This window comes from Amphiprion ocellaris, chromosome 7, assembly GCF_022539595.1.
Source record: "Amphiprion ocellaris isolate individual 3 ecotype Okinawa chromosome 7, ASM2253959v1, whole genome shotgun sequence".
Taxonomy (NCBI): Eukaryota; Metazoa; Chordata; class Actinopteri; family Pomacentridae; genus Amphiprion; species Amphiprion ocellaris.
This window is the reverse complement of record NC_072772.1, coordinates 9,119,876-9,137,283: the sequence shown is the minus strand read 5'-3', so window position 1 is coordinate 9,137,283 and position 17,408 is coordinate 9,119,876. Positions and strand designations below refer to the sequence as shown.

The window sequence follows — 17,408 nt, the reverse complement described above, 5'->3', positions numbered from 1 at the left end:
GTCATGGTCTAGCTTAAACTATGTAGAGGAAAATCTTAAATGAAGTTTGTAATACTTGTAATGAAGCCTTGAAACTAGTAGATAATTATCCATATTACTTTGCAACATTATATAATTGTGTAAACTAGGTAAACATAAGTAGTTTGAAAAAATTGGAAATGTTTATGCAACTATATGCTACTATTTGACATCTTTCCCCAATCTGTGAAGATGAAAATGAGAATATATACTAGATCACTACAAACAGGACAAATGTGATTTAAATAAGATTTGAAAGGAAGTGCATACTGTGTTTGCAGCCGGATTAAAATCAAGTGCTTTCTAAAATGAGGCCCTCTTTCTTTTTGATTCATTCCTCAGATGAATAAAAATTCACATATGTGCTCCAGGCCACATTTGGTTTCACTTCCTTTATTCCTGTTTAGTTATCTGCAGATGTTTCAACATTTCTTTTTCCCTCTTCTTTTGGGCGTGCAGCTTCATGAGATGCTGCATGCTAATTGTGAAATTTATAAGACAGTGACGTGTTTTTGCATGTAAATAAGTCTTATATCCAGTGAACAATTGATTATGTAGCCATTGTTTTTAGTCTCTATCGCCTGTTATTCTTGTCGCTACCAGTTCTACCTAGCAAGCGGCGCTACTTACTTCAATGGCCTCTGTAAACTTTTTAAACAGGTAGGCTTTTAATCTTAGAAAACCAAACCAACAGACAGTCAAAAACATCTCTTCTTTTTCTTCCTGAAGCCAGGTCGACTTGCGTAGCAGGGTGCTCAATCAGTTGCTCTTAGATAATACAATATGATACAATGGACTCTTTTTTGATAGTTTGTATACAAACGATCAATCAGATAATAATAGACGCAATAGACAGATCAATCCATGAGGAAATACCCATTTAAATCTGCTCCTGCTTTTACATCCAGGAAAGTATAAGCTGTCCCTACTGCTTTGAAATGCAGCTCTGTGTGAGTATATTTTAAAATGCTACTAAATACAGCAAAGAGATTGATTTACATGAAGCCAAGATAGTTTTGGCTAAAGGGCTGTATCATCATTATTCAGACTTGAGGGAAGTAGGAGATATTTGCAAGTGTTTGTATTTCTAAGCACCTCTAAAGGGTTTGTTGTGTCAGTGGGCAAAAATTATGGGAATTCAAATGGAAAAAGACAGCATGCTTTGAAAGAACACAGGCAGACGGGTACTGTGAGGGAATGTTGTTTAAGGTGCTAGTCGGATACCATCCAGGAAGTCCAGTCCAAACTGATGCCAAAATGTCAAATGTTGATTTGAAATGGAGTGAGCTGTGCTTTTTTACACAGTTTTGAACTGCTTCCATACCATCAAATTATTTTGATCCATAAGGCAGGCACTTTGTACTCTGCTGCTGATTTTTCAGGACTCACAAAACCAAAATATATTTCCCAGTAGAAGGCTGCGTCAGCGTACTCATGTTACTTACCATGAGTTGGGTAGTGTAAGTAGAAACCAAGCAGTGCTCGCCGCCAACAATGTGAAAGTCCGTCTGATTTCTATTGTATTTGATGTTGCTCAGCTTAAGCTCCCATCATATTCACATTCACACACATGGAGACACTCAGCTGCAAAATCCTCCTGTAGCTTAATGAAAAACATTCTAATACATATTCCATCCAGATCTTAAGTACATATTACCATACAGATATTCATTCTATGCAGCTGTCCACACAAATAACCCTTGTTTTGTAGCCCTAATATCCTCATCATACATATACACATGAGAGGATGAGTTTAGACTATGAGTAGAGCGGGGAGGGTAAGAGGAAAGGCGCTTGTTTGAGCATGTGTGTCTTCATTTGCATGTGGTTTGAATGATTAAGCGAGAGTTTCCTGTGGTCAACCCCCCCAGTTTCAGACCCTCATTATCTCCCTCTCTCCCTCAGTCAGCCTTGCGTTCTCTGTCTCTCACTATTCTCCCTCCGCACGCTCTTGTTCACCTTAGAAATACAGGTTGCTTAGCAACAACCCCCCTACCCAGTAGGACAATGGATTCCCTCCTAATTGTAGGTGTGTGTTTGTGTGGGAATGTCTGAGTACAGTGGCTTTTTTTTTTTAAATAAATGCATGATGAATGGGAAATAGATTTTGTTTCAAGATCCGATAAGCAAACAAATTCTTTGCCCCCCATTATCCTGTCACAGTAGGATTTTGCTATGGCACGTCTGCCCTTGGCTCTTGTCGCTCTTTCCACTAGACACTCAGGTAGCCAACCACTGGCAGTTGTTCAGGAAAATGATGCCAATCCGCTGCTCCAAAAGAGAGAAAGAAAGAGAGGGAGGTTTAAGAGACATTCGTGGAGGCAGGGAGAGAAACTGACATGAGCATCTAAAAAAAACAGGGAAAGAGCTACAGAGATAGGCCACAGGGATGGTGTAGCAGGACAACAGAACGAGAAAGAAAATGAAGATGCTGTCATTTAACCTTTGTCTTTTCACTGTGTCAAACCAGGCGTCCCCTCTGTGAAGGAGCCAGTTGCAATTACCAGCCATCAATCAAAAAGCTCCATGTTTTCTGTGTGTGTGTGTGTGTGTGTGTGTATGTGTGTGTGTGTGTGTGTGTGTGTTGGCATGTGAGTGTTAGCTATTTGTCCCATATTCCTCTCCCACGATCAACATTACTGGAATAGTTTTGAGCTGGGGTCACACTTGACTGCACTGCCCAAAAAGGCCTGACTGCTGAGGCTGCTGTTGTGTGTCCTTCAGAGCACCCATAGTGTACTGTTAGATGTAAATCAGCCTTAACATCATGGCTGATTTCATCTTATCTAAGTTCTAAAAATAAATTGTGAATTCTTAGGTTTTATTTATTTTATCTGAAATAGTCTATGTACAGCAGTTAATCTGCAATTGTAAAACACACTCAAAATAGAGCTCTTTGTAATGCGTTTTCTTTTACATTACATTTTCTTCTTTCTTCTCCATTTTCTCTGCCCCTCTTCTCTATATTGCCCTCACCCCTTTTCACAACTGTATGTGACAATAACTCATGCACATTTCCATTATAGTTATCTTGGTAATCATGCATTTATCTATAATGTATCTGATATCGCTGTATTATGATATTTCATCTACATTGATTACAAGGTTAATAGTCTGACAACAAGAGAGACATTGATGAGTAAAGTGACGTCTTCTTGTTCTCTCACACACATAGACACACACACATACACATCACATACAATACCATTCACACATGTCAGTGTTGTCTGCTGCAATCTTTTTAAAACTAAAAACAGCTTACTTCTGTCGCCTCTCACTCTGTCTTGCTCCTCTTCCATTCATTCTCCTCTCAGTCATCCTTGACTTTACCTCAGCCTACTGTGCAGATGTGGCTGTCAGAGAAACCCAGTGCACACAAGGCAGAGAGCTTCAGGGCCAGAGCAGTGCCGACAGGAAGGGATGTGAGAGAAAATCAAGTATATTGATTTAGGAGGAAGTTGAGAAAGTAAGGGGGTGGAAAAAGTAGACACACAAAGGCAGGAAGAAATCAGAGAGAGACAACAGATAGAAAGTGAGTGAAAGTGACTGAGCCGCAGACAGGGGAAAGTAAGTGAGTGCAAGACCGAGAGTAAACATAAGGAAGACGTAACAAGGTGGCTGTCAGCAGAGACGGTTTGAGAGGATGTGCAGTTGAGAGAACAGTAATTAAGGCTACCACTAATGACTATTTTTCTATTGATTAATTTCTTGACTATTCTTTTGAGAAAAGCTTATTTAGACGATTAACTTTCTTCCAAAAAAAAAAATCTAATTGACCCCTTTATTTAAGTGCATTTTATTTTGCATGCCATGGCCCAAAACAAAATGTTAACAAAGATTACACAAAGAAATGTGGTTAAAATAATCGCAGAAGTAAAATTGTATGTAAATAGGGAACATTACTTGTCCAAAAAGTCCAGTGCACACACACAGGCACCATTTGTCAAAGCAGTAAGCCTAAACATTTTTCTCAAACACTTATTTAACTGAAATTCTAACGAAGCAGACAGATGACCTTAGGGCTTTCTAATTGTATTTAGCTGCAGGGCAAAAGATATTTACAAGCTCTTCTTACTAATGAACACTTAGTGGTTTTTCCTTTCTGGCGGTACATCTTCCAGAAGATTGCCTGTGTGTTTTCTTTGCTGGTGCTCGTTCATTGTGCTTGTGCTGCTGAGGTATGCCATCAAAACTTTGCTCCCTTTTGTTTGGTAATTATTAAAATAGTTTTGAGGCCTTGGGTCACATATACCCTAGCCTGAGTTGGATTCTGCTGCCGCCATCATTTTCTAAAACAACTGAGTGCACCTGACCAATGACAGTAGCCAAAAATGACTGATGTCATAACGCAACAATTACAAAGTGATAGGAAAGAAAAACATTTGTTCGTATCAATTAAAGCATTTAAGAAAAACAAAAAATACTGCAATGATCGAAAATATTGACATTGACACTGTTGCTGACTATGTCGACTAATCGTGACAGTCCAAACAGTAATCATTTGAAAAAAAAAATTACTATTAGATGATGTTTTTAACAATAATACCCTGAACCCTTATTCTTGTTCTATATATTTCTTTTTTCCTGTCTTTATTTAATTTGGTACTTCTCAATTAGGGTTACTTGAATAGCTACTGTTATGTGGACTGCAAAGAGCTGCCTGGATACATTTTAGAGGTTTGAAAGTGAACATGTCCAATAAATGCATCCGTCTTTCAGGCTGGTGAGTAAGAATTATGTCATCATATAGTGACCTATAATTGTCGTGTCTCCCATGGACTTATCTGTCATGTAGAAAATGAAAGAATGCAACTGTGAATAGATAAATGAGCTCACATATTTACAATGATGAAAATAATGACAGGATGTTTAGCTCAACTAACTGGCATGCCTACAGTTTACAATATTTAGCCTTTCTTCCTCTTCCTTTTACTTTTCTTTGTCAACCCTTCTCTCTCTCTCTCTCTCTCTCACACACACATACACACGTGCGCGCGCGCGCGCGCGCACACACACACACACACACACACACACACACACACACACACACACACACACACACACACACACACACACACACACACACACACACACACACACTCTCACACGTCTCCTGCCCGTACACTCTTGTCACAAAAACAGGATGCCTGTGAGGCGGGTATGTGTTTTACTGAATGTGCGTATGTTAAAAGGAGCAGTTCCACCTTACCCAGACCACACAGGAAGGCCAGACAGAGGGGTTGCCATAGCAACATGCTGTTCAGGTGGTTGTCAGGTGGTGACAGCAGAGGAGGGAGGATGGAGGGATGAGATGTCATGTTGAAAATGAAACGAAGGGAGCTGTAGAGTGAGAAAGGGAAGATGCTTTCAGGATGAAAAAGAAGAGAAAATTGGGGGAAAAAAGGGAGAGGAGGAAGAAGTAGTAACGATGAAAATGAAATGAAAGTAAACAAAAGGAAGGCAGTAGGGGGCGGCAATGAAGGAGCACCAGAAATCCTTCAAAGTCGGCCAATAGTACCTCAGTGAAGCTGTCACAAATCAGTCACTCAGAGTGATTCTCGCCGTTCAGTCATTGCCAAGTTTATCTGTCATTGCTCTTGCTCAGATAACAGGCCTGTCACCATAGACTCATCTAAGAGGCTTTAAGTTGTGTGCTGCCATCAAAAAAGATTTGGAGCAAGGACATAGAGGTGATTTGTGTCTTGTCTGATGGAGAAATAATGTGGAAACAGTATCACTTCTGCTACCTAATGATTTGGCTGGTGGAGATAGTCCCACATATAAATGAAGGATAGGCTCACATTTGTTCAACTATACTTAAACCCATGCCTATACATTCATTGAAATACTGGCAGTTATTGATTTCTGTTGTTCATAGTGACCGTGAAAAGATGGGCGCCTGAGACAATTCCAGTGTTAGAGATGGGGGTCAAAATTCAAACTGTTCTCATTCTGTGGAAAGATGCAGTCCAAAATTTTTGCTGTGTTGTTGTGAGGTGTCAACAGTGAAATTTACTGACAATTAAGTATGTGCATAGGCTGAAATGCACAGAAATTAGGGCTGTGAATGATTCATTGTTAATTGATTATTTGACATTAATAATTTAACTAATTTAAATATATTACCCAATAAGGCAGAAGATGAAGGACATGCATGTCAGAGAATCTGCTGTACATTAGCTGTAATATCTGCTCACGCCACTATTCAACACTGTAGCGATTCAAGGAGGTGGTTATTTGGACTGCTGGCAGTAGTTTGCAAGAACATTGTGGGAATTTAGCCAGTACTGGAAAATGCCACCATGAAATAGACTCCTATAATGCTTAATACCTTCTGGCCAGAGATGCCCGTTTACAAGCAGGCTTAAGTGTGCAACGAAAACGTTACTGTGACCTGAAGGCTGACGATCTATGCCATTGGAGTAGCCACATCACATGACATAAATCATTGGAGCGACTTCTGTCACATGACTGGATTCAAGCTTGTATCAGGACATGGATTATTGATAAAATTTGCAACAGAAATAGCTTCCAAGTAGGGTCCATGTAGAGAATTTAGGAAGAAAACTGCATTGCTTTTATTGATTCATTTTTTCCATCTGCCTGCCTGCCATAGCTCTAGTTGCTCTTAATAAAACTAGAAAGTACATAGCAATAATAAGACTTTCTAGAAATATATATGTTTGAAGATTAAAACATTCAGATTGTTGGAAATTTGTGTTACTCATCTGTGGAGATAATTTTTTACGAAGTATGTCCCAGAAAACCCTAATTGGAGCATTAAAAAGTGCAACCAAATCACGTTGATACCTTCCAGATTTAGTCTTTTGTGGTCTAACATCTGCTTTCTCAACATGTTGTCCGATGTTGTCAGATATCAAAAGTGTTTAGAACTGTTATGAGCAGCCACATTAAAAAGCGGAGTGAAAAGTGTGGAGATAGGGAAGATGTTTTATTGTAACAAGAGATGTATAGTTTTAACCAAAAATTGAAGATGAGAGCTAGTGACAGAGCTTCAAACCCTGCCTCCTTTCTCACCTCTGCACAGCTGGCCAATCACAGCATGAATTGGGTGTGAATTTTCGAACGCATGGTTCGTAAAATTCCAGGGAACACAGACCTGAAAAAATGGGAACCTCTCCTTTTTTGAGTGACAAAAGTCAGCTCAGCACATGCTGATCCCAGATGTCCAGCTGGACCAAAGCCAAAACAAATCCAATAAGTGGTATCATTGAATCACACTTTGACTGTTCAGAAGATTTCCTTAATGTTTTAAAAAAGTGTAGGTGTTACCATTTCACATGCAGCTGCAGGTTTTATGTTTTTTGCATTTGAGTAATTATTGATCAAAGCCAATCTGTCAAAGAAGTCCTCCTGTCTGCCTGCCAGCTCACAGTAAGTGGCTGTCTCAGCTGCCAGTAAACACTCTCCCCATGTTGTCCATGTGTGCGTTATGTATGCGTTTTGTACACAAAAACACATGCACAACATACTCACCAAAGATACCGGTACATGTTTATACAGCATGAGGGCAATTAAATCCCAGTCTCTTTTATTGCAAATTTAATGTTGTCTCTCTGTAGCACTCCTTTTCACTCCCCCTCTTTCCTCACTTTTTCAAACAAACATGCTCACAGTGAGAGACTTTCATCAATACCATTCCACACCCACTCCGCCCTTCCCTTGAGAGTGAGATAGAGAGAGAGAGGGTGACTGTTCTTGAAATAGACGTGTTTCCTCATGCAGTGGACAGTGCAGTTTCTGTGCCATGGGTTTTCTTTGTGTGTGTTTGTGCTTTGGCATGTGCGTGTGCAATTTCTCATATTTGGTCTTGTCTTTGGCACCAAACACCTCTGACTGTAGCTTACATAAATGAGTACTGACACCATTTCCTGAGGTAACCTGTGCAGTCAATCAGACATGGCAGAAATATGCAACCTCTTTTCAAGCCTCAGGAGTCATCACTGCTGCTCATCAGTGAATTTTAATTATGATTGAATAACACAAGGGAAACTGGTTCAAAGTGCTGATTTCGGGCTTTTATAAAGGATCTCATTTATATCTGTAGACCACTGAAACTTTACGAAAATGGTAAAACTTTGAATTATTCATTTCAAAATGAGTTGAGATAAATCATTGTACATGTGAACGCACTCTATTAAAGTTTTTTCTTACATTTTTTTTGTTGTTTTTGTGTGTGTCAATAGCAAAGCAATTGTTTTTACAACCACGAACAACATTTTTGATGAATCTACTGACAAATTTAAATAACTAATTATCTTACACTTAATAATTCATTCCAGTTCCTTTTATTTTTGAGCTTTGAGCTCTGTAAGAGTGTAGGAGCTACAAGGATAACAAATATTTGTAAGTGACAGCTACTAATGAATAGGTTACATGATGGTTTTGTATTTTGCTTTTTAGAAAAAAATTTGAACACCGTAAAAGTTTAATATGTTGATATATTGATGCATTTTCAGCATCATCAATGATGCCAGCTAATAGTGGCAGTCCTAATTGTCACTCGAAGTGTGTACATTTTATTTGCAGCTTTTTTCATTTTAATTACATGTTGGGTTCCTTGCTGCTTTGTATTTGGTTACCATTGATAAAATCTGCCTACTGTATAATTTAATGTGTGCTGAAAGAGAGAACATTGAATGTTTGGTAAGGACAGTTTAAATGGCGATAAACAAAGACAAAATGAATGCATACAAAGTTGACAGAAAATGTGACTATTTTTAAAATTTAAGAACAGGACCTGGACTACTTTGCAACTCTGTCCATTTGTAGTACAGCCTTATGCGCTTCATTTAGCTGACTACAAAATATGTACTCAGTTGGCTGCCAATTCTCTCTCACAGAAGCATTTTAGAGGTAATGGTGCTTTCATAGAAAAAGACTGGTTCTCCCCATTTATTGAAGGATTTATCTGGTGGGTGCCAGAGGTCACTAGGCCACAGTCCCCCCCAAGACACAAACTTGTATGTCAACTGGAGGGAAACAAATTTCAGGCCCAGGATCCAAGAGAAGGAATTGGTCGATGTTTTGTGGTGAGCTCAGTTACCATCAATGAGAGGCAATAAGGGCAAGCAGAGAGAGATCGAAGATGATTCAATGAAATATGTATAACGAGAAAGACAGGAGTGGAAATTTGAAAACAATGCCAGCTCGATAGAATGATATTAGAGAGAGATAGGGTGCAGGGAGGATGTGGAAATTAATGGGTTATAGGGATGGGGAGAGCAATCGTCTAACATTTGAAAAAAGGCCTCTGAGAATTGTAATGTTCGAGATGGAGAGTGAAGGATGGAGGGGAGAGTTGATTGGGAGGAAAAGGAGGAGATTTGTAAACAGAACTGGGACCAGATTCCCATGCAGATCTGCAAGTGTGATGAAACAGATAAAGGGAAGAATGTGGCTTGGGGGAATGGGGTATCACTCTGTCCCTAAGCTCTGATTGTCCTGATTGAGTTGTTTGTAGTTGTTGTTCAGGTTTGTTAACTACTGTTTTATTAATGGGGATTTGCTGTCCTACTCATCCCTACACAAATACAAACAAGGACGCAAGGGCAGTGTGTCTGTGAGTTGTCGCCACTGACACAGTGACCCAGTCTGGAGGATGTAGGTTACCCTTTCTTGCGGCCCTCGGGTTTCTGCTCGTACGCACAGGACCTGACTGGGGAGTCACTCTTGCTGACAGAGCTGTTTGTATTGTATTGTTTACTGAGCACAAAATTAAAGATTTTTGCTGTGTACTTGAAACAGAAATACAATGAAATCTGACATTATGAAGTGACCACGCCAGAGTGAAGTCTAAAGACATAGTGGAGATGTTAGAGGAGTAAAGTGGGATACCGTCCGAATTAACCCTCTGAACCCGAAGCAGTTTCTGGGCTTCTTTTGCTCCAGTCACATATGCACTCACTGTGGGCTCATTTTTCATTGCAATATAAAGTCCTGCACCTCTATGGAAACAGCACAATCACGGCTAGACCTGGAGAGAATTCAAAAATGAAAATTTAATTTCTTTGGTTATTTTTTCCAATAATCTGAAACATAGTATGTCAACATCAGTATGCGCATAATTTTTCCGAGTGCACACAGGTGTTGCCAATACTGGGAAAAATGAGGGCTGCATGTACTGTAGATATTTTACTACTTACATTTATTGAAACACTTGTCTGCTATCTGCTCTGTGTAAGCACAGCCTGCAGTTCAGCTGAGTTTAGCCAAATAGTCGTTGAATTTTTGTTATGTGGCTGTTGGTTACAGCTGAGTCACTGATAGCTTCTCGGTTGCAATGAGGAGTGAAGGAATTTTTTTTTTTTTGCTTTTGCAGAATCTGTTTAAAGCAAATGGTTTCGTTTTGTCATTTTTTTTTTAAAAAAGTGGAATAAAGTGATTTTGATGAAATTTGATGTCATTTTAAGCTTAGATTTGGGTCATTTTCCTGAGGAAACTGGAAGTCACACATGATAAGTTCAAAGACCGTTGGAAATCCAATAATTCTTTGTGACTGTGATACATTATGTAATTTTGCTAACTTTTAAAGATAACATATCTTTGAAGCCGGCCTGTGGGTTTTTGGGTTAAGAGGGTTAAGTGCTGCTAAGTGCTTCCTTTTACCGCCCAAAAGTGAACTGTAAAATGCCCACTGCTTATGAAGTAAAACCAGCTCTCATCTCTGCGTTATGTCTTGTTATTGCACATAAACTTTAGTCATCTTTTATGAATGTATTTCTGTCAAGTAGAATATTTTTGTTACAGTATGTACTCTATGAAGCCAGCTGAGGAAATCATTTCCCTCATTTGAGTGATGTGATTTGAGCAGAGTATGAACAAGTATACTCAGTCAGTCCTGCAACATCCTGCCCAGCAAACTTCCTAAACTTGCTCCAGTTGTAAATTCCACTTCTTTATTGTAACTCGACCTGATAGCACCAAAAGGTATCTCCTCTGGGGATTAGGCAGTGATTTACTATTCAGAAAACAGTTAACAGTTTGTCTTTAATTACTCCCAGTACTTAATTTCAATTCTTTTGCTTTCAGGCTCTGCAGAAGTTAGCGAGCCAGTACCTAAAGAGAGACTGGCCTGGTATCAACCCCGATGACCAGAGAACAGACTATAGGTAAGAAGACACATAAAAAAATGCATCCACATTTTCTGAATAGTTGGGAGCTAAAACTATTTTTGGTTACGATTTCTGTGTTCTTGCATCATCTACAAATTGCTTGCACAGTCAGCTGCACTGATCAGATGAAAGCCAAATCTATGCTCTGTTAGACTGCTTCAGAGTTTTAGAAAAAAAACTGCATAAAATGGTCTACTACAGCACAGCTATGAGTCATAATTTACTGTAAGAGGGCCACTGAAATATAAAACCTTAAAATGGATCCAACTTATTATAACAGCCAAAAAATAATGCAGTTAAATGTGCAGTTTACAGATACAGAGTGGCATCAGTTTTGTGTTTGTCACTTCTAGCAACTGCTGCATTTCTACACAAATCTTTTACCTTTCCAGCTGCATGCACATGCAGGTTTTAATGCCCACAGTGGCAACCAGACAATTCAACCAATTTTCAGGCAAAATTTATGGTTTTCTCAGCAATTGCTTTTGGGAGTTTATGGAGAAGCAGCAGCCATTCAGCATTTGTGTGCTTTTTCTCTCCAACTAGGAATGTGTATGCAGTGTGGAGGTCCTATTTAGAAGGTACAGTGCAGGTGAGCCAGTCCAGGCTCAACGTATGTGACAACTACAAGAGTCAAGTATCAGAGCCTGCTAAGACTGTTAGGCTCTATAAGGAGCAGCAACTCAAAAAGGTGAGTAGATGTGCAGAAAGTGGGGAGTTAGTCATATTTCCCTGAAGCAATCTTTGTTCTCTATCCCTGTCTGTCTCTCTCCGTGTACTCACACTGAGTTAACGTGACTCATGTTGGTATGCTCTTTCTTTAACAACTTGCCTGTTTTGCTTTTTTTCTCCCATCACAGACCATAGATCAGTTAAGTGGCATTCAAGCAGAGCTGCAGGAGTCGGTGAAAGAGTTGGCCAAAGCCAAGAAAAAATACTACGACTGTGAGCAGGTTGCCCACGCTGTACGAGAGAAAGCCGACATAGAGGCCAAGTGAGTTTGCCACGGCATTGTGCATTTGTGTTTGCAGAGTTTGATCTAAAGATGAAAATACTACGACTAAACAGATGGTCCCCATTGTCAGAAGGAATACGGTCAAGAAAACAAAGTTGGTTAACCTCGCAGGTACAATATGTGTGTGTGAGAGAGAGAGAGAGAGAGAGATAGAAAGAGAGGGAGAAACATTAAGGCTGAAAGAAGAAATCAATTACACATGTACAGTGGTGTTACTGAGAGAGTCAGCCCACAAAAATGCAGATTAAAACAGATCAAAGCACTACAACTGCATAAATAGTGAATCTTAGTTTGGTTAAATTTTACATTTGCAAAATGATATTTTATATTTAACACATTTTTCTGAAATCAGCATATATATATATATATATATAAATGATATTTTATATTTAACACATTTTTCTGAAATCAGCATATATAATGTTTCGACTGATTAAAACTTTTCCTGTCAGATGTGTGATTCTTACTTTTTATTACATTTGTAAGCTTAGGAGTCTTTCTCTATTGACAGCCAACTGAGTAGTCAAGTTTCTATGTCAATATTTCAAGAGCTGAAGCTTTGCAGTCTCACAATTAGTGCTAGAGTTTGATCCAGTGCTGATGAGTGCTGTTTTCCTTCTATTGTTAAGTAGCAGTAGCTATGGTGACATTTTCACCTCACTGAATTCTCAGGTCTGGTTAGCGCTCACATCGATTGAACAGTCAACTCTTTTCTGTTCTCTATCAGTCAGTAGGAAGTCACAGCCACAGAAATTACTGCATCGCCTCTGTGGCATTGTGGAAGACTGTGTGTGTGTGTGTGTGTGTGTGTGTGTGTGTGTGTGTGTGTGTGTGTGTGTGTGTGTGTGTGTGGGTGTGTGTGTGTGTGTGTGTGTGTGTGTGCGTGTGTGTGTGTGTGTGTTTCAGAAGAAAAAAATGGCGAAACATTAGTCATTGTCTGGCACAGAGAACACACAGGAAGAAATTGGTGTCAATGCAGACACAACGCGCACTTAGTTTTAACTTAAGGAGGGCAGCAGAAATAGAAACATATCACATGTATTCGCACCTATAGAAAAGCGACAGACACTGTCGCTGACTTTTAAAGCATTTTGCGTCTGTATGTGTGAGAGTTAAGAGAAATATACAGTGGCACAAAAAAGTAGACTACACACTAGCACACATGCGTACACACACACAGGCTCACTTTATCATTTTATTGAGCAGGTCCCTCTGATGTCACCATTGATATAAATCATAATGGCTGGATCAGGCTGAGATTTATTGCCGTCAAGCCTCAGTCTGTTCAGACCAGGGTCAGTTTATGGTGACTGGTCTGAATCAGGGGTTAGAGCTATGATGCTGCAGAGATGTGTGGTTAGTTTTCTCCTTTCTATCTTGTTTGTTACTATATGTTTAAATAAATCTTATTTTGAATGTCTGTAGGATTGTCAAAAAGCACACTATTTGTTTCACACAAGCTTTGGTAATGTCAAATTCTTTTATAATGATAACATTAGATGCATTACTCATTCAGACTTATTCATTTGGTTGGTCTGTTTTGATTTTCAGGTCCAAACTGGGTCTGTTTCAGTCAAGAATTAGTTTACAGAAAGCAAGTGTAAAGGTAAGGCCTCTCCCTCAAAGCCACAGACACAACCCCATTACTGGTATATTCAGGCAGAGCTTTCAAGTGCACTATTATAAACCATAATACAAAAACAACAGTGTAATTTTGCTTCTCTTTTCAGAACAGAAACTAATAACATACTCTTAAGTCAGAGTTTTTTCTTGCCTGACAGTGGGAGGTGACAGTGCACGATAATAGGCATGATTAGTGCACATGCAATATAGGCAATGCCTTATTGGACATTGGAAATACATAGAAACCTATGTATTTTTCTGTTATTTGATCAACTAATTCTATTATGCTTGAGTAAATGAAACCCCAATTAGCAAAGCAGTTTTTTTAATCTTATAATTTTGGTGCTGGCTCAAATCTCTTTGGGAGGAGGACTAAATGTTTATCTTTGCAGGATAAACCCTGATCAATCAGACTTTATTTATATAGTGTAAGTCATGGATTGAATTCAACTCCAAATGATTAACATTAAAAGTCCTCTACCTAAAACTTAAAGCTGTGGTATTTTGCTCTAATGCAGTACTGCAATATGTTCTGTCTGTCTTTTTTACAGTTGAAAGCTAAGAGAAGCGACTGTAACTCCAAAGCGACACAGGCCAGGAATGACTACTTGCTAACGCTAGCTGCTGCCAACGCTCACCATGACCGCTACTACCATACAGATCTACTGCACTGCATACAGGTATTTACAGAAAGATTAATAAAAAAAGCTGGATGAGGTGAGTGGTGTGGAAGAGAATCTATAAATCCTTTCTTGTAGTAAATCTGAATAAAGTAGAAGCCGAAGACTCTTGTTTGTAATGCTGTACCAACATTTTCTTTTACCACAACTAGTACTGACTTAAGTATCTCACTCGAATAATACCCCGAGGGTTTTTTTTAGGAGTGGGGAAGCATTTTCTGGTTCCAAAATTCAAATTGGGGAGCTTTGAATTAAAGCTCAATTTAGGATAAAATGTCTCCTTTTCAGGAGTGCACAAAGTCAGACTTCCCATTCAGAATCTGTGAAATAGTTGGAAGGGAAATATACATGAAAAAGTGATGATTTCACACTTTTGAGTCTTCAAAGAGAGTCACAGCGTTCTGTGGATTTATGATTTAAAAGGGGCTTATGTGGAGAAAAATTCCACAAAATGAGCCATCCCTGATGCCCGCTCTTACCAAATGATTGGTAGGCAGGAAATTCTAATTTTCACGCTGTTGAATGAATTGTACAAGGTGAGAAGACTTATCAGAAAGCTTAGGGTAGTTTTTAATTTTAAGCAGTTTTGCAGATAGAAGAAAAATATGTTTTTGCCCACTTTAATTTCAATTAAACACATTTAACAGTTAAGCTGTTTCAGGTGTGATACTTGTAGTATTGCTTTAATCAGGCAGTAATTTAATGATTATTATTATGTGCTTGTAAACACATGGGCGTGCACACAGACACACACTTACACATACAAAATGACAGTCTGTCCCCACTGTGTTTTTCATGACGCCATTCTTTTAAATACGGTACAGACATGTCAGTCTGACACTCAGGCTCACATGCACTCAGACACGTGGGATGTTTACTTTATCCCAGCAGTCATCAGTCTCAGAAATGACTCGGTAGTTAACACACGTAGTGTAGCTAACTTTGCGCCCACATTGTTCCTGTTTTTACTTTACTTATTGAAGGGTGAAGAGTGTTGCATATATTTTCATATACTATAACATTTATTAAAATTAAAGTGAAGCTTACTTTTACTTATTCTGTCATTTTTCTACCATTCTTCCTCCTATCCCTCTTATTTTTGCTTTTCCTCCTTCCTCACTGTCACATACTCTGCCTTAGGGGTGCTTGAGCATCTACACTACGAGGCCATTCTGAATAATAGATCCTTAGCTCCTTGTGACAGAAGGACAGGACTGCAGGGAAATAATGCACATATACAAATACATGCATGCAAACACACAAGGAGAATGAGGGACACTGCTAGAGGGAAGCAAGCTGTTCGTTCTTTCTCCCTCCTCTGCAGTTTCCTTTGTGGTGTTTACAGGTCATCACCTGAAACTCTGTGATAAAAGCACTCCCAGACAGCGGGACCAAAATCTGCATCACAATGAAGTCTGCATTTCTTGTACTGCTGAGACTTTATGGGGAAACACTGTACGCTTTTTGGGCCTAATCATTCATTCTATTTGTCTTACACTGTAGTTACCTTGTGGAATCTATTGTGCTCTTACTACATTGCATTGCCACAGACATTGATCATTAGATGTGGCAATGGGAAGACATTCTGGATGTAGTAGGGACTTGGATACAAGGTGGTAAATTTCACCATTCAGGAATCTTACTGACAGCTAATTCTGCAGCAGAGAAAATCCATCAAGCCCCTTTAGCTAGATCAAGCTAGGTCATCTGCTGTTAATATTAAACCAGAGAGAAGAGGATGATGTGTGGAAGAGATGACTGAAGGATAATAGAATGGTTTTCTGGGGATGATCGATGAGGAGACTTATAAGTGATAGCCTTGTTTAGATCAAAACTTCACATCATAAATAGTGACTGCAATGAGAACTGTACCAGGCTGCAGTAATAACTTACATCTCATACGCGAGCTCTGCTGTCCTTGTCAATGCGACAGCTGTGAGAGAGGACAGAGAAGGAACAGGCTGCTCCACATCTCCCTCTGCTGTTGACCGTTGATGCTGTTATTACTGTCAATCTTTACACACACACACACACACACACACACACACACACACACACACACACACACACGCACACACACACACACACTTACACTTTTGCTCCACTGTCTGCTCCACTGCGCTGTACTTATTGTTCGCTCTCATGCAGTCGTTCAGCCCAAACACACACAAAAAAACACACACACCCATTGGCCATGGTGCGGGAATGGGGCTTTTTCTGGAAGCTGACTCACTTCATTTCAACACTACCCTAAATGGATGAAAAGAGGAGGGGAGGACGAGAAGAAAGGGGGAGGAGGAAATGACCAGCATGATGAGGGAACATTTAGCGAGAAGTCAGCCAACAACCCACCCTTAATGACATAATTTCCTTGTCAATATCCCATTGTTTTATAAGTCTGTGTTTGCAAATGTGTTTGTCAGTGCAAGGAACAGACAGCTGTAGGTGTTAGTGGGAGGTTGTAGACTTGGCCTTAAAGATCATCTGGCTTGCGCAGTGTTTGCAGGTTTTTGAGAGCATGAGCTTTAGTAAAGTACTTTGGCCAGAGCAATGTATGCGTGTCGGAGTATTTGAGAGGTGATGTGTGTGTGTGTGTGTGTGTGTGTGTGTGTGTGTGTGTGTGTGTGTGTATGTGTCTGCGGTCTCTGTGTTTTGTTGAATTGGAATCTGAACCCCTTCACCTTCCCCTGCAGCTGTGAGAACACTATCCAAAGAACACTTTTTACACAGACACACACACACAGAGAAACAAAATTGTAGACACACACATGTCTCCCATACACTTATTTTTTCAGCCTGTCTCCCTCTTTCACCCTCTAATACCTTTTATACCTTTTCAAATGCTCTCTCTTCCTGTCTTTCTCCTCTTCTCCTCTCCATTAGCTGCTCTCTTTCTGATTCGTCTGTTTGGCAGTGTGGCCGACTGCTTGGCAGCAC

At 39.6% G+C, this 17,408-nt stretch overlaps 1 protein-coding gene across 2 annotated transcripts in view; it reads left to right on the top strand.

Moving 5' to 3' along the window:
* Positions 1 to 17,408, top strand: part of LOC111584686 (F-BAR and double SH3 domains protein 2) — a 78,486-nt gene that overhangs the window by 21,521 nt on the left and 39,557 nt on the right. For both annotated transcript variants that reach the window (XM_055012044.1, XM_055012045.1), the window contains exons 4-8: positions 11,071 to 11,150; positions 11,700 to 11,844; positions 12,014 to 12,147; positions 13,720 to 13,774; positions 14,343 to 14,471. In XM_055012044.1, the coding sequence (XP_054868019.1) occupies positions 11,071 to 11,150; positions 11,700 to 11,844; positions 12,014 to 12,147; positions 13,720 to 13,774; positions 14,343 to 14,471 (543 nt within the window). The remainder of the gene's footprint in view (positions 1 to 11,070; positions 11,151 to 11,699; positions 11,845 to 12,013; positions 12,148 to 13,719; positions 13,775 to 14,342; positions 14,472 to 17,408) is intronic.